Source organism: Poecilia reticulata, linkage group LG23 (assembly GCF_000633615.1).
Source record: "Poecilia reticulata strain Guanapo linkage group LG23, Guppy_female_1.0+MT, whole genome shotgun sequence".
Classification (NCBI taxonomy): domain Eukaryota; kingdom Metazoa; phylum Chordata; class Actinopteri; order Cyprinodontiformes; family Poeciliidae; genus Poecilia; species Poecilia reticulata.
Window position 1 is genome coordinate 13,134,282 of NC_024353.1, and position 27,289 is coordinate 13,161,570.

A 27,289-nucleotide genomic window follows, 5' to 3' on the forward strand; every position below is an offset into this window, starting at 1 on the left:
TATATATATGTGTGTGTGTGTGTGTGTGTAAATGCCAGTTTTACTATTTTTTACCTTGTCTACTTTTCTTTATTTCGTCATCCACGAAGAAACACCGGTCGCAAAGCTGAGCACAGTGTGCTAGCCCGCGTAGCTAGGTCAGCTAATGAGGGTGTCAATCACAGCACAACGATCAACTTTGGTCTCTTTAACATCCGCTCACTCACGAGTAAGGGATATCTTGTGCAGGATATCATTTCTGACCGAAAGTTTGATTTTCTGTGCTTAACTGAAACGTGGCAACAACCGAACAACTTTGCTCCTCTTAACGACGCTGCTCCTCCAGGGTTTGCTTCCATTGCTCAACCTCGTGTTTCTGACCGAGGGGGCGGGAACGCCATAATCTACCGCAAGAAATGGAGGGTTACACCTGTAACTGTCCCTGTCTGTCATTCGTTTGAAGCAACTGTATGTCAACCATCTGGATCAACTCCCACTATAATTGCCGCCTTGTATCGCCCTCCGAAATATAATAAGGATTTTATTTCTGAGCTTGCTGGCTTCCTCATGCATCTTTCTACGATCTCACCAAATGTAATAGTTTATTGGGGATTTTAACATTCATATTGATAATCAAGAGTCTCCACTTTCCAAAGACTTCATATCGTGCTTGGACAGCTTTGGACTTCAGCAATACACAACTTTTCCCAYGCATACTAAAGGACATATATTGGATTTAATCTGCTGCTCAGGAGTTACACCCACTGACTGTAAAGCGGATTCCCTGCCATTCTCAGATCTTTTTTTTTTTCATTTGGAGTTCATATTTCACTTTCTAAATCTAACCCCCCACGTGACATAACCTTCCATAAAATTAAGGACATTGACCTGGATAATTTATCACATTGTATTAATAGACTACCTACTGCTGATAGGTAGCTAATAGTTCCACAGATGAACTATTGGCTCACTACAACAAAAGTCTTCACAACATCCTGAACAACCTTGCTCCACTTAAAACCAGACCTGTTTCTTTTACTCATAAAAGAAGTGGTTTAATTCCACTCTTCAACAGTTAAAAACAAAAGGTCGTCGCCTTGAAAGACTGTACCGAAAAACTGGTCTCACTGTTCACAAAGACTTGTATTCCAGTCACATTCTTTTATAAATGGATGCAATTTCTTCAGCCAAATCAACATATTACTCCACTTTAATCAATTCTAACAAGGATAACTCCAAAACTTTATTTTCTGTACTTGCAAACATYACCAAACCACTAGATTCCCTTCCTCCCCACCTGTATACCTCTGATTTTTGTAACACTTTGGTATCATTTTTTACTTCTAATATAGAAATTATCCATCAGGAACTTATTCCCAGTCTCGCCTTAACATCACCTGTCCCAGTTTCAGTTGTCCTACCAATTCATTCTCGGTCTTCAGCCTTCTCTCTGTTGATGGGTTAGGGTTGATGAGCTGTACCAAATTAATTCAAAAATCTAAATCTTGAACCTGTCATTTAGATCCTCTTCCCACTATTCTTGTTAAAGCGACCCTCCCCTCTCTCTTCCCTCTCATCACTAAAAATTATACATTCTTCCCTTACTACTGCTGTTGTTCCCTTGGCTCTCAAAACTGCAGCAATAACCCCAATACTTAAGAAACCTGGTTTAGATCCCAGTGAACTCAATAATTTTCGTCCTATCTCAAATCTTCCATTTATTTCAAAAATTCTAGAAAAGACAGTTGCTGCTAACTCCATTCTCATCTTTCCAGCAATAATTTATATGAACAATTCCAATCTGGCTTCCGTCCACTCCACAGTACAGAAACAGCTCTTCTTAAAATTACAAATGATCTCCTCCTGGCTGCTGACTCTGGTTTATTATCGATGCTCCTTCTYCTTGATCTGACTGCGGCTTTTGATTTGATCATTGACAGATTATCCTCTCTTGGCATTGTAAATACACCTCTCAGCTGGTTTCGTTCATATCTCTCAGGCCGCTCTCAGTTTGTTCAGTTAAAATCATTTTCCTCTCGCCCAGTTCCCGTCTCCTCAGGTGTCCCCCAGGGCTCTGTCCTGGGACCCTTGTTGTTTATCATTTACCTCCTCCCCCTTGGTAATATTTTTCGCAAACATAACATCCAGTTTCACTGCTACGCAGATGACACCCAACTCTATGTTTCAACCAAACSTAATTCTATGCTTCCATTTTCCTCCCTCACTGACTGTCTTCTTGAAATAAAACAATGGTTTACTCTTAACTTTCTCAAATTAAATTCCAGTAAAACTGAACTTCTGTTAGTTGGTACTAATTCAATACTAAGTAAACTTGATAATTTCTCCATTTCAGTTGATAACTCCTCCATTTTTCCCTCCCCTCAGATTAAGAGTCTGGGTGTCATCCTCGATAGCACCCTCTCTTTTGCCTCCCAGGTCAATAATATCACTCGGTCAGCTTATTTTCGTCTCAGAAATATTCGCCGTCTCCGTCCTTCTCTCACTCCGCACTCCACTGCTGTTCTGGTCCACAGTGTGGTCACATCTCGTTTAGACTATTGTAATTCTCTACTCTTTGGTCTGCCACAGAAAACTCTGTATAAATTGCAATTGGTTCAAAATTCAGCTGCTCTTTTAATTCATCATATCACAYCTATTTTACAACAGCTCCATTGGCTTCCAATCACATCAACTATAAAATACTTCTTCTAACTTTTAAAGTAGTTCACAACCTCACACCTTCATATCTCTCGGACCTCCTTCACATTGTCACACCCACCCGTTCCCTCAGGTCCTCTTCTTCTGTCCATCTCACTGTTCCCCCTGCTGATCTTGTCACTATGGAGAGCAGAGCATTCAGCCGCTCTGCTCCCAAACTCTGGAACTCACTCCCACCTGATCTCCGGACATCGAGTCTCTCCAATATTTTAAGTCCAAACTCAAAACCCATTTGTTTGAACTAGCATACAACCTTTAATTATCTTTGTACTGTCTTATAAATCTTGTTTGTGTTTTTATGTTTTTTATTACCGGTATGTATTTTATAATTTGCTTGTTTTTATGCCAAGGTGACCTTGGGTGTTCAGAAAGGCACCTACAAATAAAATGTATTATTATTATTATTATTATTATTATTATTAGTTTGTTTGTGATTCCCTTCCGTGCTTATGACTCCGTGATTTCTGATTGGCTGCCTGCAACAGACAGGCAACAGTGATATATTGAGAGGGATTTATTTGTGGTAAAATTATTGTTTGATACTTTCCATGACTTCTTTTCCATTCATTCTTATATCTGCTCTGATGCTTCTCTTTTCCACATCAACATCCAGAGGCTCCCAGAGAACAGGAGAAATGTTAATGGTTTTCATATTTTCAAGAAGACTCTTTCACTTGTTTGGTTTTTCAGTCTCCATGTTGACAGTAATCACATATTTTATATATCTATCCACCTTATTCCTAGCCCCCATGAAGCTTTGTATAATTTATGGGCACAAATTCTGCCGCAAACCGGAACTGCCATTTGTTTACATATTAGCAACTCACTAATCGGCTTTTTTCAAATCTTTTAGGCTATAAAATCTGTGCATATATATATAAGGGTTAGGGTAGTAAAACCAGTAGAAGTAGAAAGGATACAGAAAAGTAGACAAGTTAAAGATAGTAAAACCAGTAAAAGATAGTAAAGCAAGTAGAAGTAGAAGAGATACAGAAAAGTAAACAAGCACAATGAGACAGAAACAGAGGGAAAAAAGGAAAAGAGATAGAAACAGAGCACAAGAGAAAAATACATTGAAAGAATAGGAGAAAGTGTGTCATGGCTGTACTCCAGAGGAGTTTGACCTGTAGCAATGATAGTAATAATTCCATAAAGTAGACACTAGTGGCTACATTTTAATGCATAAATTATTTCTCTACAGTGAAATATGTATGAACAGCATAATTTTGTTTCTAAAAGTGCAGAAAAAGTTCAAAAACGGCAGTTACTAGAGTGGACACTCTAGTAACTGAAATCAGTTACAGAGTTCCACCATAGGAAATAATGGGGCAAAAGATTTGCACAAAAGGGCAATTATTTCTAAAAGTGCAACAGTGAAGTTTACCAAAAGTCATAGCACCATTCTCCTGAAGGAGCTGAACGTTTTGATATATGAATTAGTACAATTAGTGAAAGATAGTAGAAGTAGTTAAGCGCAGTAAAACGTACGGAACATTGGATAATAATAATAAAGAAAAACAGAAACACTAGTAGTGAGAATGCCTTGAATGCATTCTCACTGATAATAATAATAATAAAGAGACATTCTATTGGGTGTAGAACAATAGGTGCCTGCCATGGAGGCCTGCATGGAGGCAGTGACTGACTTGCTTTGCTAGTCAGTCACTGCTCTCCCTATGCATTGCTATGGCATGCCCCTAATGAAAAGAGACATTTAAATGAACATGAAATTTGATTTTCAACTCATTACACAAAGTAGTGTGTTGTTGACAATTAAGCAACTCTCGTTATAAAATGTATTAGTGTAGTATTCTGCTGCCCTCATCTGGCCAATATAGGAAATGAACTTGTGCAATGAATAATTCACAATAGGTACAAAAAAAATCTAGTGAACATTTTTATACCACTTATTAAATAAGGACATAGAAAATGTGACGGTTTCATGCTGATTCTACTCTTACCCCAGGAAGAATTCAGTGTCATTTATCCACTGGTTGATGAAGTGGGCTGTAATGGGCTGTGGGCTGTGAGGAAAGTGCATGTTGTCCAGAGTCTGAATGAGCAGAGCTGGGTTGTAGTACAGGGCAGCAATGACCACCTGCAGACACATGGTCCTCAGCTCGCTGGACTTCACCCCCCGCATCAAACGTTCCAGCACTGCCTCCACAAACAGAGGGATACACTAGAGCAGAAAATACACAAATGTGGATGTTAACCATACCTTTGGTCTATTACTAAACATCAAGAGAAAAGAAGGTGGAAGTGCTGATGGTGTGGAAACAAGGAGTTTGTTCTGACTACTTTTTTGTCCAGGTGAACAGCTGAAAATAATATATATATAAAAATTCTTAAACATGGTGGTTTCTAAAATTAAAGAATGAGGAGCAGCATAAAATGTAATTTTAAAATGTCTCCACACGAATACATGGGTATTGGAGCTGCTTCTGACCTGTTCAATGCCTCTGCCTCTGCACTGCAGAATGATCACCTCTAAAAGTTTAGCAGCATGACACTCTGCATCATCACCAGCATCCAGAGTTAGTACCTTCAGCATGTTAGGATAGAGAAGATGTTAAACGTCATCAGACAGGCAGGGACCTTCACAATGCACAGCAGCAAAATGTTTTTCCAGTCTTACCTTCTTGCACATACTGTAAATGACCTCTAAGTGCTTTGGGTTGGACAGAAGCATATCTGTGTCCACAGTAACATAGTTATGCAAAAGAGGCATCATATCTGCAACACAAATAAAATCGATCAACTATAAAAAACAAAATGGATCAACACTTTAAAAGAAAAAAGTAACCAAATTACTTTGAAAATGAAATAAAAACAGTGATGTCAATGACACTGCTCTTGTAGATGGCTGCTGTTATAATCAAGTCCAAGAATTTATTCACAAAATAGCTCAACTTTACAGCTGAATTTTTCTGTAATTAATCTAATCTTAATAAAAAATCAAGTTAAATTTGAAATTGAAATCATTTTCTTATGATAATTTTTGGATCAATTAAGCTCTTATGTCTGAAATTTAACAGCTAAGTCAGCAAGTCTTCTAAAAGTATTTTATTTCAGAATTGTTTTATTTTTCCATGTTTAAAGGTTTGGAGTACATCACTGTCCTGCAAGAAATTATAATGGATTTTGAAAGCAGTATACATTCCTAACTGTTCCGTGCTGTTAGATTTATAAGCAAGTACCTGTGAAGTAGTCGAAGCAATCGTGCTGGAACACCTCGTACAGGACACCAAGCAGTTGCCACATCTGAGGGGAGATGGTCTGACAGGTGAGGCCAAAGGCCAGAGACAGGATTTCCTCATAGAACTCTGCAAAGAACAGGAAACACACACACATTTATAATCTGCAGTGAAGATGCAGACAAGCTGAGATGAACTCTTAAATAAATCTGAGCTAGAGAAAGAGAGAGAGTTTAGACCATGTCCATGGAAGAGGATAAGTGACCCAAAATAAACTGAAAATGTTAGTGACACAAAAAAATGTATGGATGGCTCAGCCAATACGGCTCATAAGAAAAAACTGTTGGAAGAAAGAAAGACATATACCTATCAAATACTGAGTAAGTGTATCTTTTAGGACTGAAATGATTCCTCGAATGATTCCGTCCGGGTTATTATTTGCGTCATGCAGCGCTGTCACTTCTACCTATGAGCTGTTGACAAAAGCTAAGTGCTAGCAGAATAACGTCCAATTTTAAAGTTTGGCCTGGGACGATTTTATTAATTGATGATAATGTTTGGGTTTCCGTCGTTTTTTGGGGGACCAATAAGCATCCTTAAAATGACTGGGGCGATGCTCGGAGTACGGCAGCTTTTCTCCTCCCGGAGGTGCTTCCTGGTGGCGGCTCAGAGTGAATGGTGGGGAAGAAGACTGAAGATGTATTTATACAGGTGAGTGGACAGACGGACACTGCGGTCGGCTGTGCTTTAGATGCGTAGCTTTATGGAAGAACCGGAAAATAAATTTCATATCATCCTGGTCTCAACAAATGGCAGAGGGCATCGTACACAGCTGGTAGATGTGTTTCTGTGTGATGAATGAAGGTGTCAAATCCCGTCATTAACACAAACACAAAAGCTATAAATGGCTGGGCAAGGTGAGAGTTCATCTATTAAATTGACTGAAAATGAAAACATAAAAGGAAAGCTGGAATATAGACTTTTTTAATAAGTGTATATGTGAGCCTGCCTCTTATTAAATTGAATATAATTTCAGATTTTTGTACAACTTTTCTTCAGGTTAACTTAGAAAGTGAGCTGTTATTGTTACAGGTTAGTTTTCTAAACTACTTAAAATTTATTGTTAGGGAAGCTCAAATATGAAAAATTGGACTGATGTTGATATCAGTCCAATTGTTGTAACTGATGTAACACTGCTGTTATGTTAGATTTACCAATGTTTTATTTGATCTTCTTTTTATCCAATTGCTCGATTAATTGTAAGAATAATCAATACTCAATTGCTAAAATATTTGTTTACAACAGCCCTAGTATCTTTAAGGAGTTAGGAAGCTCCTAACTCCTCTTAAAGAGTTAGGAGCTGCTTCACATCTAAATAAAGCAGGTTATCTAACAAAGACTTTTGTTTGCAAAGTGTTTAGTTGGAGGAGCAACATCACCATCACAGTCCAAGGTTCAGTTCTACCAATTGGTCACATTTGGGAAAGCCACCAACTCCAAGTTGCCTACTCCAAGTGTGCACATTTGTGATACTGGCTGAATGAATGTGGCTTGTGTATAAAAGTATTTTGAAAAGTGAATCTGACTAGGTTAGCTAGATCAGTACAACATAGGTCCATTTATCCCGAGCAGACTATGAATCAACCAGCATGGGTGAGATTAAGACTATAGTCGACTTGAGACAAATTCTGAATAAGTTTATATAAGCACTGTTCTGCCTACGTTCACAAATCTGCTGCTTAATACTCATTGTAGTGGGACTGTCACAAATATAATATTAATAATAGTTTTATATTTTTCCACTTCAACAGAGAGTAAACCTGATGCTGAACTGGATCTATGTGCTTGAGAAAAGAATAAAGAACACTACACCTCCTGTGAACACACACCTGCCATACCTATGATGGGCTTCTGCAGCACCAGGCCAATCACCTGCAAACAGATCCCTTCCAGCTGCTGAGTGATCTAAAGGAGAAGAAATTGTTTCAGTGTTGAGATTGCATTATGCAAATGCTTCATATACATAGACTTACCATGCATACAGGTCATTCAGTTGTGAACAGATCTAGTTTATTAAAACAGCTAAAGTCTTAATTATTTATAAATCATATCATAAAAGTATGTAACATTTAAGTGGCAAGTCTGAATAAAAGTGTGTTTCCCGAGATACTAAACCTCCCCAGAGAACTGGCTAATTAACAGAAAAAAAATAAATTTTTGTATACTTTATCCCAAGGAAAAGTAAATGACATAAAATAATAAAAAACCTGAGGATAAACAGCAGAAATACAAGGACTCAGTCTGGCTTTAAAACCAGAAAAAAGTGTCAACTATTGTGGAAGTCTTGATGTGAAGAAGCAATTCCATCCAACCATCCATCCATTTTCTTACACCCTTATCCCACTGTGGTCAGGAGGGTTGCTGGTGCCCATCTCCAGCTGTCAAAGGGTGAGAGGCCTGGTCAGGTTGCCAATCCATCTCAGGGCAACACAGAGACAAACAGGACAAACAACCAGGCACACACACTCACACCCAAGGAGAATTTAAAGAGACCAATTAACCTGACAATAATGTTTTTGGACTGTGGGAGGAAGCCGGAGAACCTGGAGAAAACCCACTCATGCACAGGGAGAACATGGAGACTCCATGCAGAAAGACCTGAGGCCAGGAATCAAACCCAGGACCTTCTTACTTCAAGGAAACAATGCTACCAATTGCACCACTGTGCAGCAAAGAAGCAATTCGTCCCACAATTTCAGAAGCCCAGTCCTCTCTGTACTTTAATCTGGACTTTAAACAACATTAAAAACACTGCATTCACATGAAATAAATCCAGTGTTTTGTTTTCTCTGGTGGAACAGTTAAAAAGTTGTTGCAGCAGACTGAGACCTGGTTAAAATCACTACATATTCGCTCAAAAAATAGGTTTTCAGTAACAACTGAGCTAATGACTGGCATTGCATTATCAGCAACATCTAACAGAGGAAAGCAAAAAGCTGCCGAAAAAGCAATGTTGAACTATTTTGGTATGGACAAAACTTATTGCTTACAGTTCAATATCTGGGTTGCAGAACAGAAACGACACTTTATAGTAACATGTCCTTGATTCTACAATTATATCGCTCCTCCTTGTTTTGGATGCTGTGTAGTTGGACTGATTTTTGCCAATACTTTGCTATTTTGTTATGATGTGTAACCATAGCCATCATAACAATAGTATGATGGCTATGGTTACACATCATAACTGTATGATGTGTATGAACCATAGTGGTTCATACAGGAAGCAGCTGATTAACTTAGGAAAAGCTAAAATAATACCACAACTGAAGCCAGAAATCTCAGAAAAGGAGGCATCACAGATGCAGAGGAGGAGCAAAGATGAGAGAGAGAGAGAGAGAGARAGAGAGAGAGAGAGAGAGAGAGAAGGAAGATCAGGTGTGCACATTGACACATTGAATATCTCTTCCATCCATCATAAATGGCAACGTGAGATTGTTAACTAAAAAGATAGATTTACTTCAAGCCCTGACATGGATTCAGCAATGATATAGTGCTTGCAAACATATATGGTGTCATCCAGAGGGCTTTTTCACAAAAGTAGGATTACGAAATCCTGCTATGGCACTATGTCAAGCCTGGTTTCTCAGGTTTGACATAGTCCCATCAGTTTATGCTGGCTTTCTCCATTTCACAAAGACCAAACCAGGCTCAGGAGGTGCAGCTATGTTAAGTCAGGCTTAAGTAATTCAGGTGAATGCACACCTCTCCTTGGGCTGCCACCTTATCGTGGTGGAGGGGTTTGAGTGTCCCAATGATCCTAGGAGCTATGCTGTCTGGGGCTTTATGCCCCTGGTAGGGTCACCCAAGGCAGACAGGTCCTAGGTGAGGAACCAGACAAAGTGCAGCCCGAAGACCCCTATGATGAATACAAACTTTGGACTGCGTTTTCCCTCGCCTGGACGCGGGTCACCGGGGCCCCACTCTGGAGCCAGGCCTGGAGGTGGGGCACAATGGCGAGGGCCTGGTGGCCGGGCTTTTACCCACGGAGCCCGGCCGGGCTCAGCCCAAAGAGGAGACGTGGATCCCCCTTCCGATGGGCTCACCACCTGTCCGAGGGGCCAAAGGGGTCGGGTGCATTGTTCTATGGGCGGCAGCCAAGGGAGGGGACCCTGGCGGTCTGATCCTCGGCTGCAGAAGCTGGCTCTTGGGACGTGGAACGTCACCTCTCTGGTGGGGAAGGAGCCGGAGCTAGTGTGCGAGGCTGAGAGGTTCCGGCTAGAAATAGTCGGCCTCACCTCGACGCATGGCTCTGGTTCTGGAACCAGTCTCCTTGAGAGGGGCTGGACGTACTTCCACTCTGGAGTTGCCCACGGTGAGAGGCGCCGGGCTGGAGTGGGCATACTTGTTGCCCCCCATTGGGCGCCTGTACGTTGGGGTTCGCCCCGGTGATCGAGAGGGTAGCCTCCCTCCGCCTACGGGTGGGGGGACGGGTTCTGACTGTTGTTTGTGCTTACGGGCCGAACAGCAGTTCAGATTACCCACCCTTCTTGGAGTCCTTAGASGGGGTACTGGAGAGTGCCCCTCCTGGGGACTCCCTTGTTCTACTGGGAGACTTCAACGCTCACGTGGGCAATGACAGTGAGACCTGGAGAGGCATGGTTGGGAGGAACGGCCCCCCCGATCTGAACCCAAGCGGTGTTCTGTTGTTGGACACCGAGGAGCTTCTTGACCACCTCGGCGACCTCGTCCTCAGAGATTGGAGAGCCCAGCCCAGAGTCCCCATGCTCAGCTTCCTCAACAGAAGGCATGTTGGTGGGATTGAGGAGGTCTTCGAAGTATTCCGCCCACCGGCCCACAACGTCCCGAGTTGAGGTCAGCAGCGCACCATCCCCAATATAAACAGTGTTGGTGCTGCACTGCTTCCCCCTCCTGAGACGCCGGATGGTGGACTCGGTATTCAGGGGTCCTGGAGAGGAGGATCCGTCGGATAGTCGAACCTCGGATTCAGGAAGAGCAGTGTGGTTTTCGTCCTGGTCGTGGAACACTGGACCAGCTCTACACCCTCAGCGGGGTCCTGGAGGGTGCATGGGAGTTCGCCCAACCAGTCTACATGTGTTTTGTGGACTTGCAGAAGGCGTTCGACCGTGTCCCTCGGGGGGCCCTGTGGGGGGTACTCCGGGAGTATGGGGTACCGGGCCCTTTGATACGGGCTGTCAGGTTCCTGTATGACCGGTGTCAGAGTCTGGTCCGCATTGCCGGCAGTAAGTCGGGCTCGTTTCCGGTGAGAGTTGGACTCCGCCAAGGCTGCCCTTTGTCACCGATTCTGTTCATTACTTTTATGGACAGAATTTCTAGGCGCAGCCGAGGTGTTGAGGGGATCCGTTTTGGTGGCCTTAGGATCGCATCTCTGCTTTTTGCGGATGATGTGGTCCTGTTGGCTTCATCGGAACGTGATCTGCAGCTCTCACTGGAGCGGTTCGCAGCCGAGTGTGAAGCGGCCGGGATGAGGCTCAGTGCCTCCAAATCCGAGGCCATGGTCTTGAGCCGGAAAAGGGTAGAGTGCCTTCTCCGGGTCAGGGGGGTCGTCCTGCCTCAAGTGGAGGAGTTTAAGTATCTGGGGATCTTGTTCACGAATGAGGGAAGAAGGCAGCGGGAGACTGACAGGCGGATTGGGGCAGCGTCTGTCGTGAAGCGGGCGCTGTACCGGTCCATCGTGGTGAAGAGAGAGCTGAGCCAAAAAGCRAAGCTCTCGATTTACCGGTCGATCTACGTTCCCACCCTCATCTATGGTCATGAGCTTTGGGTCATGACCGAAAGAACGAGATCACGGGTACAAGCGGCCGAAATGRGTTTCCTCCGCAGGGTGGCTGGGCTCTCCCTTAGAGATAGGGTGAGAAGCTCGGTCATCCGGGAGGGACTCAGAGTAGAGCCGCTGCTCCTCCACGTCGAGAGGAGCCAGTTGAGGTGGCTCGGGCATCTGGTCAGGATGCCTCCTGGACGCCTCCCTGGTGAGGTGTTCCGGGCACGTCCCACCGGGAGGAGGCCTCGGGGAAGACCCAGGACACGCTGGAGGGATTACGTCTCTCGGCTGGCCTGGGAACGCCTTGGGATTCCCCCGGAGGAGCTGGAAGAAGTGGCTGGGGAGAGGGAAGTCTGGGCCTCCCTTCTAAAGCTGCTGCCCCCGCGACCGGACACCGGATAAGCGGAAGAAAATGGATGGATGGATGGATGGCACATCAAGAGACAAATAAATAGATCGATCACAGATTTACTGATGTTACGCTAAATAAAGTGCGTAAGCGATACCTCACACACATGAAGGATATGAGGAATTGAGGCACTTTATATGAAGGACAGAAAACAATAGAAAACAATAGCAATTTGGTTGAATGCATAATTAGCCCACATATATTTTTCCAAACTACTCTCAACTAAAAAATGTGATCATACCCGTCATTTACTCAAATAAGCAACTTTAACTCAAAAAACGAGCCGTGGAAGTCAATGTGAATCTGACAGTGGATTAATTCATGATACTTTCTTTTGTTCCACATCGTAACAATATTTATGCAGATCAAACAACAAGATTAAACATCATTGCTCTTGCCTTGCATCCATGACACATTCTTTTCAACTTATCTGGGGTGTAGGACTGCAATTAAGATATTATTTCAGCTTCTGACTGAAATATTAATCAACTGCTCCTGGTTGTAAAATATCACTTTGCTGCTATAGTTGCACATCATCACAAATATCCAAAAGCATCAGCAAAAGCCCTTGCAGTTGCACAGCATCTAAACACAGAGGGAATAATTTTTCAAAAATGCAGTTTTAGCCAGAAATGAATAAATCAGGATAAAAGTAACAGAGGAAGACCTTGAACAACACAATTTTAGAATATTATTTTCTTACAAGGTGTAACATGAGAATTGTATAGATGAGGAAGATGGGCTTCTAAAACTCAGAATTCTCACAGACCAAGAAAAATCTCTGAGAATCAGGACAGAATAAAGATGTCTTACAATTATAAACAAATAAGAGAAATAAAAAAATGGGGAAAACAAAGTTTATTTATTTAACTATAAGACATAAAAGCATAAAGAAGCTGGATGCCTAACAACAAAAGTTAAAAATCCAAACATAATTTACAATGAAACATCATTCAAGCAGTTGCACATGTCCTGAAGGAGATGTCTTGATGGTGCCTTGACAATTCCCTAGGCATCATATAGTGAGTTTTGGTTCTTCCTCTGTGTCTCCCTCGAATGAAGCATGCCTAGAAGCCTCCAAAAGGAAACACCCAGGCAGTCCAGATAAGGTGCCCACATCATGTCAGCTGACTGTTTCAGCTCAACATTAGAGCTGAAAGGAGCTCTAATGTTGCTCAGAGCTCCTTTCAGATGTCACTTTGTCTTTAAGACTGAGTGACAGTCACACATTTGAGGTGAAGCTGGCACCTCAAATGTGAAATGTGTAAGTTAATTTCTACCGCTTCTGATTAAGTAGTGAATGACTACCGAGAAGGTGCTTATTTTAAATTTCGCTGTGCGTGATGACAAAAAAGGAATTCTGATTCTGATTGAAGAGAGCGAGGCATTAGTTCAACAGTAAATTCGAAAAAGGAAACAAATTATGCTGCAGAAAATGTGTTTGGTGAATAAAAAATGTTTAGTGTCAAAGATGAATATCCTTAAATAGTTTATGTTTCTGCGGGTTTTTTTACTGGTGGGTGTATGAGCGTGTGGGAGATACCTCTTTGTGGTCCTCCATGACAGTAAGGATTGTGTCTATTGTGCTAAGGATGCCCAGAGCCATCACAGTCTTTTCCTCATTCTCCTCATACTCTTCACTCTGCAGAACTCTCGTAAAGATCTCCGCCTGGTGGCAGAAAACACAAAGTCATGTTTGCACTCTGTTACAGAAAATGTTCCTCCCATGTGTCTGCTCCGCTTCCTCTATTGTGATGCCACTCTTCAGAAAATGGCACACTCTGCCATGACAGAGTTGACAACTAATGCGGATGTCAACTTCTGTGAAGCTCGTCAAAAAACAGCTGGTAGCCTAATATTGTTTTTATGCATTTGATTTCAGTGTAAAAATGGTCATCGGGTGCTTCTCAGTTAGTTCCACAAACAGACAAGGATACAAATAAATTTGTCATTTTATCGTATACCTCTTGATAAGAAAAGATGACAGGGAGGTACCCATCATTTGTAAGAACTCGCACCCCTCTGTGTATTTGTGGATTTGACAGAAAGACTTTTTATAGGTAAGAAGATTAATGTTCAGATACTTACTAAGAAAGGAAGACTAGCATGATGCCACCAAATATTGGATTATGGATAGGACACACGTCTAATCATTAGTAACTACACAGAAAATGCCTCACCATTAGGTAGTCTACCATGTTTGAAAAAATCTGGTAAGTAGAGATCAGGTTTTTCAGAGGAGATCGATTATTTTTTCAGAGATTATCTGTCTCATGTTAGTGTAGCAAGTCTGTAAAAACGGTGTATATTTCACCCCAAATCCATCCTCACTATATATGTATATTAGTTTTTCTTAATTTCTGAATTGTATTTTATTTTGGTGGTGATGCTTTTATTTTCTTGCTTCCTGTTTGGCGTCATATCCTGTGTGTTCCCGTTGCCCTCCTCAGTTCGTGCCGAGCTGCGCGAACTGAGCTAAGCATATAAAGTTGTCTTCTGTTTATGTGTTAAAATATTCAAAATGTACTGATGTGATGGAGTATGTCAAGTGTTGTCAGAGGGGCATTCTCGCCAAAACACCAGAACCTTCTGCTCGAGCCCCTCTTAAAAGCATAAGAACCTTTGCTCCAATGGAGTTGGTGTGTTTAGACTTCTGGAGTGCAGAAGATAAAAAGCAAAACTCAGTGGATGTGCTTGTCCTGACCGACCATTTCACAAAGCTAGCCCACGCATTTCCATGCACCAATCAAACAGCAAAGCAGGTTGCTAAAAAGTTGTGGGACCGCGTATTTTGCGTGTATGGATTTCCTGAACGGATCCATTCGGATCAGGGAGCAAACTTTGAAGGTGAGCTCATCGCTAAACTGCTTCGACTGGTGGGAATATCAAAGTCTCACACCACTGCGTACCATCCCATGGGAAACGGGGGCACTGAGAGGTTCAACCGCACACTTGACAGCATGCTCAGATCATTGCCACTCAGAGAGAAGAACAAATGGCCTGAACAAATACAAACATCGACTTTTGTATATAATGCAACAGTTCACGAGACTACGGGATTTGCTCCATTCCAACTCATGTTTGGTCGGGTTCCGAGGCTCCCTGTGGATGCGATCTTCAAACAGGTGTTGTGTGATCCGGTGACTACCTATTACAAGAACTATGCAAAAACTCTCTTGTCACATGAGAGTTTTTGAGACAGCTAAGATACCTCAAGCACCTGCTGTGGAAGAACAAGATAAACAGGCAGAAGGGTACAACAGGAAAGTGAAAGGTACCCATTTGAACATTGGAGACAGAGTCTTGCTAGCAAACAAGGTTGAAAGAGGGAAGAAAACGTTATCTGACAAGTGGAGTGCTACAGCTTACACAGTTGTTGACAGGAACCTTCAAACTCACACATACAAGTTGGAGGACAAGCAAGGTAACAAAAAAATTGTGCACAGGAACCTGACATTGGACATCAGTTTTCTACCTGTGGAAACAGCCCAAAATGAGATCGCTGTTGTCGGAGCAGAGGAGGCACAAGGCCTGTCGTACTCCTTTGATGCTTCGGCTGAGAAAAGTTTGGATGATGGAGATAATGCATGGGAGATGAGTAAATCGACAAACTGTGACAGCAATGTTTCTCTGGATCAAGACATGTCAGAACCAGGTTTATCCAACCAGAGTCTTGTGACACCTCACAGTGTGCTGGAACGCTCAGGTGAACATGCTGATAGTCATGTGGCAGAAGGACAGTTACAGACAGTGGGTCAAGCTCACTCTACGGACACTTAGGTTCTTCCTCTAAATTCAGATGCTAACATGGACATGTGTCATCCCTCAGAGAATACTGACCAGGTCGTTAAGACTTGGGTGGGTAGTGTCAGCAAAAGGGTGAACAGACTCATTGAATCCATGGTTCAAAGACCTTTTGATTTTAGGGATTTAGCAAACTCTGTGAGCCAAAAATCCCAGTCCATTCTTACTTGGTTTTGAGTGAATTCATTTGTTTAGAGTCCTGTATATGGACAGTTCAGCAATATAACTGTAATAGAATATTGTTTTCCTCAAATATACATCCTGTATTGTGTAAATGGGTTTAAAGTTGGCACAGAATTGTATGGTGTAAATGGCATCATATTGATCTGAGAAAGGCAGAGGCCTGATCAACCGTATGTTCCTTCGAAACCTGTTTTGTAGGTAGCTCTCAAGCTGAGTGCTATACTTGGTTATGGCAACCCTGTGCTAAATTTTCATCAAATTTGTTGGTTTTCCATGTATTGGGATAGTAAAATTTAGACTGACTTGGATTTTGGTGAAATATAGGAGGGTTGGCCTGCCAACTCTCCTGACCTGAACCCCATAGAGCAGTGGTCCCCAACCCCCGGTCCGTGGACTGATACTGGTCCGTTGACCAATTGATACCGGGCCGCGCAAGAAATAATGAAATATTTACATTTTATGTATTATTTGAGTCTGGAGGATCTTTTATTTTGAAAATCCTTTAACCGGAATCTCTCTGTTACTTGCGCACAAACATTGAGCCCAAAAGCAGCAAAATGAGTAAGAAACAGATCAGATGTCTTTGAAAAGTTTCTTTGCGAAGGGGAAAAGGCCCAGAGAAGAAACAGGAGAATGGATTTATCCCGGACCGGTAGGTGAGCCCCACATTACAAGCCGCTCTGCGTAACATGCGGCGACCGGCTGCTAATGAGGCAATGAAGCTTCAAACTGCTTCGCCACATAGAGACCAAGCAGGCTGTGGATATAAGCAACACTTCGGGTGTCATTGTCTCCCTTCACTCCCAGATGGGACCGTCTCGTTGCAGAGAAACAAGCTCAGGGCTCCGTTAGTCATTATCGTGAGTTAAAATTTTCACAAAATTAAAATGTTCGTTTTTGTGGTGCATCTGCATCTTATTTTTAAGGGATATGTAAACGTTACCATAGCGACAAGAGTCAGAGAGCGTTTGGGCAGTGGTCGAGAGGAGAGGAGTAGAGCTTGAGAATCTTAAGTCTGGTTTAGACGGCAAGATTTAAGAATTGTCGGCTGATTCTCCAAATCTCTGTGACCACAGAGCTGATAAAAGTACCACAGGTTCGATCAGTTCGTGTTCAGCCACACGGCAGGAGCAACACGAACCGATTCCAGTCACGAACATCGCAATTCCAGAAGAAACTCCACAAAACTCCCAACATAGCATACGGGAATTTAGAATAACCAAACATGGATGACGATGTAGAAACAATAGTGATAGTTAGTGGAGTCATTTTAAGAGATAAAAGATGTAACAAAAAGAAAAGGCGGTGGATGAAAGACGACGGGAGCAGCTGCTCCATTTGCTGCACTATTATTTAGAGGTGACTGTGTTTTTTCATAGTTAACATTTTTAACTGAATAAACATAAACATATATAATAAGGACCTTTACATATAATAATAAACATTTCCACATATCATCTCCGATATCCACCGGACTCTCAGTTGCGTGATATGTCGATATGTCCGCTGTTTGGGATTCAGGCTTTAGCGGGAACACCAACACCGCCTTATCTGACGGTTCGTCAGATAAAGCATTTGTTTAGCTTTCTGACCGTCATGCTAATCCGGGTGTTTGTAGCTGTGCGCTGCTTTACCTGCTATCTGATCCTCCATATGTCTTTTTTTACTGCAGTGAGCCTCGATGTAGCCAAACTCCGTCAAGTATGGCATTGTTTTTATGCCATATTAGCTTCGTGTTGATGCATTTTGAAGTGCTTCAATTTCCGCTGCAACACGCAAACTTCCCCATTCACTCAGTGCGTCATAGTTCCACACCACATCGCTTAGGATTTGTTGCTGTGCATTTGCGCAATGTGAAGGAAAGAGGAGACCAGCAGCACAGGCATGCTGCGAAATGAGAAGCAGGTGATCGATTTGTGTGATTGGCAACAAGAGACCGTGATCGGCAATCACCGATCATACACTTTTTCACGGAAATCGGCTGATTATGATCGGCGGCCGATCGATCTACAAACCTCTACTGGTAAATATCTAGATTTTGGATACTGTTAAGTTTGCTTCAGTGAAAGGACAAATACCATTATGACACAGTGACATTATGGGAGGGTATGGATTGGCTATCTATAGCTTTTGTAAATACAGCTGTCTATGAGCCCCAACTAGGTGTGCTACTTCCACAGACAAATTAGCTTGAGTTGAACAAGTAGAGGCCATGACTATAAAACAACAAGGGAAAACAATCAGTCAACATCCTCATACCTTACTTCAGACATGGGTCATGGCCAATCAACGCGATTAGGTAAAATAGTTTCAGAGTCAATATTACTTCTTTCATAAACACAGGAAAACCTGCTGCAGTTTTTTTGAAAGAGGTAGTCATTATGAAGCCATAAGAATATGAAGGAATTACATTCTCCCCATTTATGTTTTATAATTGACTCTTTTTATGATTGAACTAAAAAAAAGTGCATCAAATATTGGTTCATACATTTACACACCATAAATTGTGAGAGTTCTTAGTTTTGCTTTATTTAATAAATTAATGTGGGAAAAAAATTATTGGACTCAAACTGAATGGTGCTTCTCCATCAACTAGAGGTCAGATGCACTTCAAACAATACTTGCAGTGCAGTAAGAGTTTGGTAGAGCTAGACAATGTCTAACACCACTTATATAGCTTGTTCCTACCAAGTTTTGTGTCATGTCCACTGCTATAGCAGCCATCTCCTGGTTGTATTCACAAATCATCTTCTGAATGACGTTGGTAAGGTCATCATTCTCCGTCTCTCTGACCACATGTAGAAGCTCCTGCATCACCTGGCGAATGCATGGCCTGATGTACATTTTGGCTACACAAAGAACAGAGGTTGCAGTGTAAGGATTATGCTTTTTCCTTTAATCATAAAACATATAACATTCAAAATGTTGGTTAATGCACCTTGCTCCTGGTTGCTCACAAGTGTCTGCAAAGCAATGGCTGCTTCCACCTTAACAGGCATCTCTTTGTCGTCTATCAAGTCTTGTCTGACCAGCTCCACTGCGTTCCTAAGTACCAGCTCATTATGGAAACACAGTGGGCTGAAGCAATGCAGCACCCAACATGACTGGTAGATCACAGCAGAAAAGTCCAGGTTTGTTTAATCCACTCACAGGATCTTTGAAAGACTAAGATCAACTTTTCAAAAAAAAAAAAAAAAAAAAAGGTGAATGGATGGGACTGTTACTCACCCTGGCTCGAAGGTAACCCATTGGAGAATTGAGCAGTGGAAACACATAGTTTTGTAGCATTGACTCCATCTGCTCTCTGTATATTCTCTTCTTTGAAATGAGATTTAACACACAATACATCAAATATGGTATCAGGATTTACTCAGTCATGTTTTCTAAATGAGTGACAGAACTGGACTCCCATATACCTTTAGTAAGAGCTCAGCAAGAGCTCCAATGCCGTGCAGTGCTCCATCCTTACTCCGGGGGTCAGTAGAGGGGTCTGCCAGGATTTTGTGGCAGAACGCCATCATCTGAGGGAGAATCTGACAAGCAGAAACCGTCAACTTCAAGTTATGTTTTGAAAACATGCAAACTCAAACCTTTCTGAACATCTTTATTTACAGATTAGGCCCAAAGTCTATATCCATTCATTATGAAAATAAATGTAGTTTAATTTTGTACTTTTCATGATTAAGTTAAACTGCTCTTATTCAAGGTAGAATACAACCTACATGACTTAAAAAAGAGAGTTAGATGGACAAGTTTAAATTTATTGTGGATTTTCTCAGATAAACAAATGAAGGACTTCCGTCTACAAAGTATCCTTGGAAGTTTGTTTTCTGTTATTCGTGCTAAATTATTGCAGATTAGACTTGGGGTTCCTGAAGGCAACATTCTTGAGCCACTTTTATTCAACATATATATGATGATTAGAAAAGAGATGATCACCGACTGCTGGCTTTCAAGCCCTTTGATTAGTCAAGCACTAACTAGAACCTTATGGACATTTGAATTTGTCAATTTCAAATGTCAGGTAAGCAGAATTCCTTAATATGTCTTAGTTTTTGTCTTTCTGCCTCTTTTTTACTTGCTGTAGCAACAACTACAGCAAGTAGTTGTTGCTACAGCAACAACTACTTGCTCATGAGACATGATAATGTTATGAATATCTTTAAAAGTTGTCTCTTCGGTCATATTTCAATCCGTTTTCTCATCAATCTGCGAAAGTTTAGAGCAGTGGTGTCCAAAGTGGGTCCTCGAGGGCCGGCATTCTGCATGTTTTAGTTCTCTCTTTGGTGGTAGTAACTTTTTCAGCATGTCAATGTTCTTCTTTGGTCTTCTAATGAGCCATCATTTGATCCAGGTGCGTTAAACCAGGAAGAGAACTAAAACATGCCGGATGCCGGCCCTCGAGATCCCACTTTGGGCACCACTAGTTTAGAGCAATGCTTGCGACAAGGAATGCAATTGTCCGTAAGCATGCATTTCTCGGCATAACAATGGTCGTTTATTTGCAGTATCTCGTGGACCATTAGAGGGCGCCCACAGACCACCAGTTTGAGAAAGACTGCATTACATGAACAATAGTGTGATCTGTCTTTATAGTTTCTATTTTTTTTAAAAGTCATGGTATACCCTTTCTTTGGTATTTAATTGATCTAAAATTTGTATTAAAAATTTTCCTTATTTTTAAGTAATATGTTATTAAAGTTCTTTTAATATTTTTAGTGTTTTTAAAGCTACAGTATGTAACTTTTATTAATAGGAGCTGGCCGACATTGCGCTTTATCAACTCCAGAGAACTCCAAAGCGCTTCACACAACATTCAGTCATTCAATGACTTACGGACACATTCAAATGTTACTGCATTGCGATCCTGGGGCAGTCTGACAGAGGCGTGGTTGCCACGCACCACACCACAGGGGCCTCTGACCACCAGCAGTCAAGTGTCTTGCCCAAGGACACGACAGGCGGAAAAAGCGATAATTGAACCAGCAACCCACCAATTGACAGACAAACTCCTACCACCATCATCTGAGCAAAAATCTGTTTTTTACATATTTTCACTATGTGGGGAAAGTATGGTATGAGACAGATAATTTATGAAAAAAAGTCAAGCTTCACCTTCTCTCTTAGCTACTGTTGCAATCTACAAAAATAACTGCCAGTCAAAAAGAACCAATCAGAGATAGGAGGAAGGTCTTAACGCTGACAATCAATGCTGTGTACACGCTGCTTAATGTACCAATGGCAGAAAAACAACTACTGGCCATAATTGGTCATTTCTGACAGAGTGGTGTATTTCTGCAGTTAGTACTTGGAGCAGTGGGAGAAGGCAGAGGAGCTTGATTTTTTTTGTAGATTATCTGTTTTATAGATTATCTGTTTTATGCTATACTCTCAGAGTGACCGGTTTATTAAATATGTAAACTTTTTTTTTTCATAAAAGTTACTTACGGCAACTTTAACCAAGTATTCTTTGATCATGTATCTTTATTTTCCAGTACTTAATTTCATTGTCAATATTGCCTCTTCAGCTTTATCTAAAATCACTGAAAATGTCTATGGAGTTACTTCATTTACCAGGCCAACCTGAATTGTGTAATATTCGCACAAAAGGCCCACAATCTTCCTGACCTCTTTTCTCTTGCGAGCAGCTTTACACAGGAGACTCTGTGCAGCGGTTGCTGGAAGAGAATGGTCGTCATAGATGTCTGCAATAAAGAAATACACACAAAAAACAACCAAATCATCTAGAGACAGCAGAGCAGCAGGACCGAATCAAACTGAAAGCTTAACAAAAACACATTTATTATCTGAGGTTTAAACTTTTTTTCCCTTTTTTTTAGATGTTGGTTTTAATCTCTTATTTATTCATTTATTGAAGTATTTTTATCCACTACAATTGCTTGTTTTGTTTGTGCCCTTTGAGATCTGAAGCTCTAAAGGCCAATAAATAAAATATATTATTATTATTATTATTGTTGTTGTTATTATTACTGGTTTTGCTGTAAATGGAGACTCATAGCATATGCTCATTGAATAAAAATACAGAGGTGAAACCAAAATAATGCTACAATCACATGCCATCAGTTAACCTTAATGGTAGGTTTCAATGAACAAAATGATCAGATTTTAACATATTTTATCTGTGTGTTAAAATGATCATATTTTTACAGTCAAGTCTGGATGTTTGAACACTCACTGAACTTCATTCGAATGTACTCATAGGGGTCTTCCTGCCACAGCCTCTCATCCTCATCTCTGTAGCACATTAGAGGGAAGATGACTTCTTGGCAGATAGTCTGAAAAAGATAAAGGTTGTTATGGATCCTTACTAACTGCTGCATTCAGAACCGGGGATTAAAGTAACAAAAAAAATGCTCATAGGAATAAAATAACAATGTTTCATGTTTAATATAAATATTTTTTAAAGGCATAGAAAAGGCTTGCAAAAGCACAACAAACAAGGAAACTTCAAGTAACCATGACCTCAGTGAGGTTCCAATTTGGCCTGCCATGCTTATTTATAAGCGAGAAGGTATACAATATGTCAAATATGTGCATATAGCGCTGTTTCAAAATTAGAATAAGGCTCAGCAGCTTACAAGGAAGAACGTAACTATGTTCTAAAAAAATATAACCTCTTATAAAAATATTTAGAGATTTTCATTTTGGGGAGATGACCCGTGTCACAATCTTGAAGGGAAAGTGGATGTCAAAGCAACATTTGTGTTGTTGAGAACAATCATCTCATCTTAAATGTGAACAAAACAAAGAAGATAATTATTGATTTCAGGAGGGACAGGATTAGATCAAACCCTGTTTCCATCATGGGAGAAGAAGTTTTTACTACTTTCAAGGCAAGGAGAGATAAGCAAGCATTTTGTTTATAATCAAAATATGGATCAGTGTAAGGAAACTTACAAATATACCTCTGTGTTTGCCTTGACAACAGACTGGACTGGAGACGCAACGGTGAAGCATCTATAAGAGACAGATACAGTCCTCAAAGACTGTACTTCTTTGAGGAAGGTAAGATCCTTCAAGGTTTGCAGCAAGATGCAGCAGATCTTCTGTACGTCTGTTGTTAAGAGTGTCATCTCTTCTTCTGTCATCTGTTGGGGCAGCAGCATCAGAACTAGAGACCCAAACAGGCTCAATAGCCTGATAAAGAAGCTTGTTCTGTTCAGGGGATGACTGTGGAACCTCTGGAAATAGTGATGAAGGAGAATTCTTAATAGGATCAAGAACATTATGGATAACACCGACCATCCACTTCAAGAGACTATCTTGGTTAGGTAGAGCATCTTCATTTAGAGGCTTCTTCAGATTCAGTGCAGTACAGACCGCTGCAGAAGATCTTTCCTGCCAACAACCATCACGATCTTCAATAACTCTTTGAAGAATCTAAATTTATGAGTTATTACATCTAATTTCCTTCAACCAGTTTCTGTCAAGCTGAAGCTGTTGTTGCAATCCAGCAGCTTACTATCATCAGTGTGAATGTTTGTGAATGGGAATGACTGATTTTATTGTGTGTGTCTTAATGGTCTTGAAACACGCTGAAAAAGTTTGGCATCATTATTGTTTAACCTATAGCTAATAAAGGTAGTGTTTTTTTTTACTACTTTCAAAGCAAGGAGAGATAGCAAGCATTTTGTTTATAATCAAAATATGGATAAGTGTAAGGAAACTTACAAATATGCCTTTTATTTCTATGGATTTAAAATCTCAATTCATCCCTGTAAAACAGAAAATCTTTTAAGAAATTAGCAAAACTACTGGTGAGCGATATGATTTTAGAAAAATGTAGGGCCCTGCATTGTAGGGTCAGCCCAAGGCATGTCTGAACTAAGCAGCCAATTAGGGCCCCGGAGCCACTTAGGGGCTTCCTAAATGGAGCTGGGTTTTTTTGTAAAGATTTCTATCATACCAAAAACACACAATTTCATTTTAAAGTTGTGATTTGTTTTTACAATAATATATATTTGATGATGTATGTAGAAATCATTATTTTTATGGACAAAGAGAAAAATTAATAAACAAATTGCTTTTGGAGGCCCACTGGTGGCTGCAGAAGGTCACGCTTCACCAGTAATATGAGCTGCCGTTCAATGTGCAGAACACTTCCAAACCTCCACAGCACCGTAGAAGATAAGTTAGCAAAACAAGGTAGCAAAAAAAGGACGTATCCTTCAGGGAGAGAGAAAAGAAAGAGGACAAATAGAAAAAAAACCAAGATAGAGATATGCTTTCATGTCTCTTAAGTTAGTGTTTATAAAAAAAAATTGTGGAACTGCTAATAGGTAAGGTAATTTTATTTATATAGCACGTTTTCAGCAGTAAGGCAATTCAAAGTGCTTTACAGCAATTGAAAGGAAATACAAACAAAATAACAAACCAAAGGAAAGAGCAAAATAAGAAGAAAATGAAAGAAGAATCTAATGTTCATCCAATACATAAACTAGATATTCCTGTTCAGGCTACACAGGACAAAAAATGGGATTTTTGTCAGCTATTGACACCTTGTTCTGCCGTGCGCATGGAGGTTGAGGGCTTTCGGCAAGAGGTTTTTGTCAGAGTCGAACACTGCCAGAAATGGTCAAAAACGCTGTGTCCGTGTTCCCCTATCACCTCTGTCCCCTTGTGCCTAGCAGAGGTTTTCGTATTTAAATGAAGKTGCTGAGAGCCATGCAAATGCAAATCAACTGWTGAGCACCGCCTTTTGACTCTTATTCATTTTGTAGCTAATCCTTTTTAATTTCTGTTCACCATAAAGAAGTATGTTTGGAGAAAACTATCTATCTTATCCATTAAAATATATACTACATGTGTGTTAGGAGCACTGAAAAACTTAAGTTTTGGTTGAATTGATATAAAAGAAGAATATGCATGAATACATACAATAGACTTTTGTGAAACGTAATCTTACTTTGACATTCCTCCTATCTGAAGATTTATCTTGTGATGGGAGGAATTGCACAACTTAATCAAAAATGATAATAAAAAACATGTTCCAGAGTGGTTCATTGTACATAAAGTATTTTTGTGAATAATATTCAAACKAATGYTAATGTTCACTGATTGCTTTAAAGACCCAGAGTCATGGTATATTGGAGTGGTAGTGGTCATTCCACATCACAATRCAGGACTTAAGAAACTACAGATGATTTWTCAGTATTCAGTTGCTTAACTCTTGAGTTTAAATTGAAGAACAAAATGGTTGAAAGTATGTGATACCTTCTGATAGAGTATAAACATTTGTATTCTTTTTTAAAAGTTTTGTTAGTTAAGCACTAAATATAACTCAGATTATGAATCATATTCTATATAAAGTTAAAAAGAAACAGCTCAAAGTAGAATTGAGTAAATAAACATATAATTAATTGCTAAAAACATTTTTGCAATTAATTATAATAAGAAAATATACTGTCATGTAACTTTTGAAAAAATAACTTTTAGAATGTATTTTTTTCTGTCAACTTTCATTTAACACTCCAGTCCAGCAGCCGCCATTAAACTCCAGACGAAGATTTGCACCGGTGGTAACGAGTGCTAACTGCTACACCCAACATAAACGAAAATACCCGTGCGTTGTGTGAAATGGTGGAAAAAGTCCTATTTCACAGAGTTACTTTTTCAGTATCGTTTTGATATTAAGCAATGTTCCGGCGGAAAACAACAGATGACACCGCGGCGGTCCAACAAGACCGAACTCCCGGTAAGAAAGCTTTTATAATTAACACGTGGAGCGAGGCCAGTTGCTTTGTTTGTTTCTTACAGAAAGCGGTCTGTTGTTTTCTTGAATAGTGAACACTCGCATATTTGTAAGGAAAACTGATCATACGGTTATTTTATTTATTTTGTTATAACGCAGTACAGCAAGGCAGAGTGTGGTAAGCAGTAGAGATCTACAAAATGGCGGACGGAGGACGGATCTGAGGATGAAGTCATGAAACCGGTATGTATAATCACTGCGTTGATTCCCGACTGTACAATAATTTTAACTTATTTACTTAAGTATTTTTGAGAAAGCGATATATTGCTACAATGTTTTTTTTAATTTTAAATTTATTTCCACAGAATGAGAGTCACATGTGTCAGACTCTTCTGGAATGTTCTGATGTCCGTGATGAGGACAGAGATGCAACTGTGTGTGAGTATCTACYATTTTAGAATGWTGATATTTTATGCTTCAACATTGTTTATGTAYATAATGTAATTATGCTATGTATTGACAATGCACAAAAATGTTTTCCAGCTGCATCCAGGACCTACTGCCAGTCATCCAGATGTAGCTAAAGAAAGAAGCAGGTCAGATTTATTACTAGAGATGTCACAGTTCCATCAAATGCATCAGTTTTGCATGCATGTTTTTATATACGTGTGTATGAATGTAATCAGCAGTGAAAAGAAAAATGACATTAAATTTTCTTAAGAAGAAATTTTGGGACAAGATGGTGTGCAATAATTTTAATGTAGCCTCAATGGTTAATGACAAATCACTTAAGTACTTTTATCAATGTTTTGTTAAATATCATGTTTATTCACATGATATTCAGGAGTTGATACTTTACCACATAGCCATAGTTTTCAATGACAAATTGATTACACCTCCCCATATTTGGTGTTTCTAAACCAAGACACTTCAACATGTCAGTATAGTTTCAACAATATGTTTTCATAAAGATTCTTTATGACTTAATGTCTGTTCTGTGTCAACAGCTGCTGGAGGCGAGGGAGAGCGTCCTGGCAGCAGAGGAGATTTCCTTKTGGGAAGGTGTCACCATTGACCTCATGTCTGATGAAGAGGATGGCGTCTTCGAGGGTGAATCGGGCTGGATTGTGAGATCATCAAGTTTCCACAGCCAGGAGCTCGRCAACCTCTGCTCCAAAYTACWAGAGAGACTTGAARCTAACYCTRAATACAGCATGTTGCGTCATAAGCGTTTGTATGTTGGATCATGCTCAGAAAGAAAGCCACCACCACACGGCCCAGAAGTAGACAAGCATTTTGTGCTGTAATCTATATATATATTTTTTTAAACTGAAGTTTTTTTTTATTTATAGATGTGTTAATTGTTGTTGGACTTCTGTGCTCGTCACGGATTGTCCATCACGAACACCATGTTCAGGCATGAGGGCGTCCATATGTGCACTTGGCACCAGGACGCCCTAGGCCGCAGTTCGATGATTGACTTTGTC

General features: G+C 40.5%; 1 protein-coding gene across 7 annotated transcripts in view; it reads right to left on the reverse strand.

Moving 5' to 3' along the window:
• ipo8 (importin 8) overlaps positions 1-27,289 on the reverse strand; it is an 88,352-nt gene that overhangs the window by 7,241 nt on the left and 53,822 nt on the right. For 4 of the 7 annotated variants that reach the window (XM_017302713.1, XM_008401210.2, XM_017302712.1 and 1 more), the window contains 12 exons: positions 22,287-22,386; positions 21,719-21,795; positions 19,507-19,623; positions 19,319-19,408; positions 19,029-19,194; positions 18,779-18,939; positions 13,647-13,772; positions 7,784-7,859; positions 5,898-6,023; positions 5,336-5,433; positions 5,147-5,242; positions 4,659-4,879 (listed from right to left, as the gene is read on the reverse strand). In XM_017302713.1, the coding sequence (XP_017158202.1) occupies positions 4,659-4,879; positions 5,147-5,242; positions 5,336-5,433; positions 5,898-6,023; positions 7,784-7,859; positions 13,647-13,772; positions 18,779-18,939; positions 19,029-19,194; positions 19,319-19,408; positions 19,507-19,623; positions 21,719-21,795; positions 22,287-22,386 (1,454 nt within the window). The remainder of the gene's footprint in view (positions 1-4,658; positions 4,880-5,146; positions 5,243-5,335; positions 5,434-5,897; positions 6,024-7,783; positions 7,860-13,646; positions 13,773-18,778; positions 18,940-19,028; positions 19,195-19,318; positions 19,409-19,506; positions 19,624-21,718; positions 21,796-22,286; positions 22,387-27,289) is intronic. The other 3 variants (XM_017302711.1, XM_008401209.2, XM_008401208.2) reach the window with 2 other exon arrangements.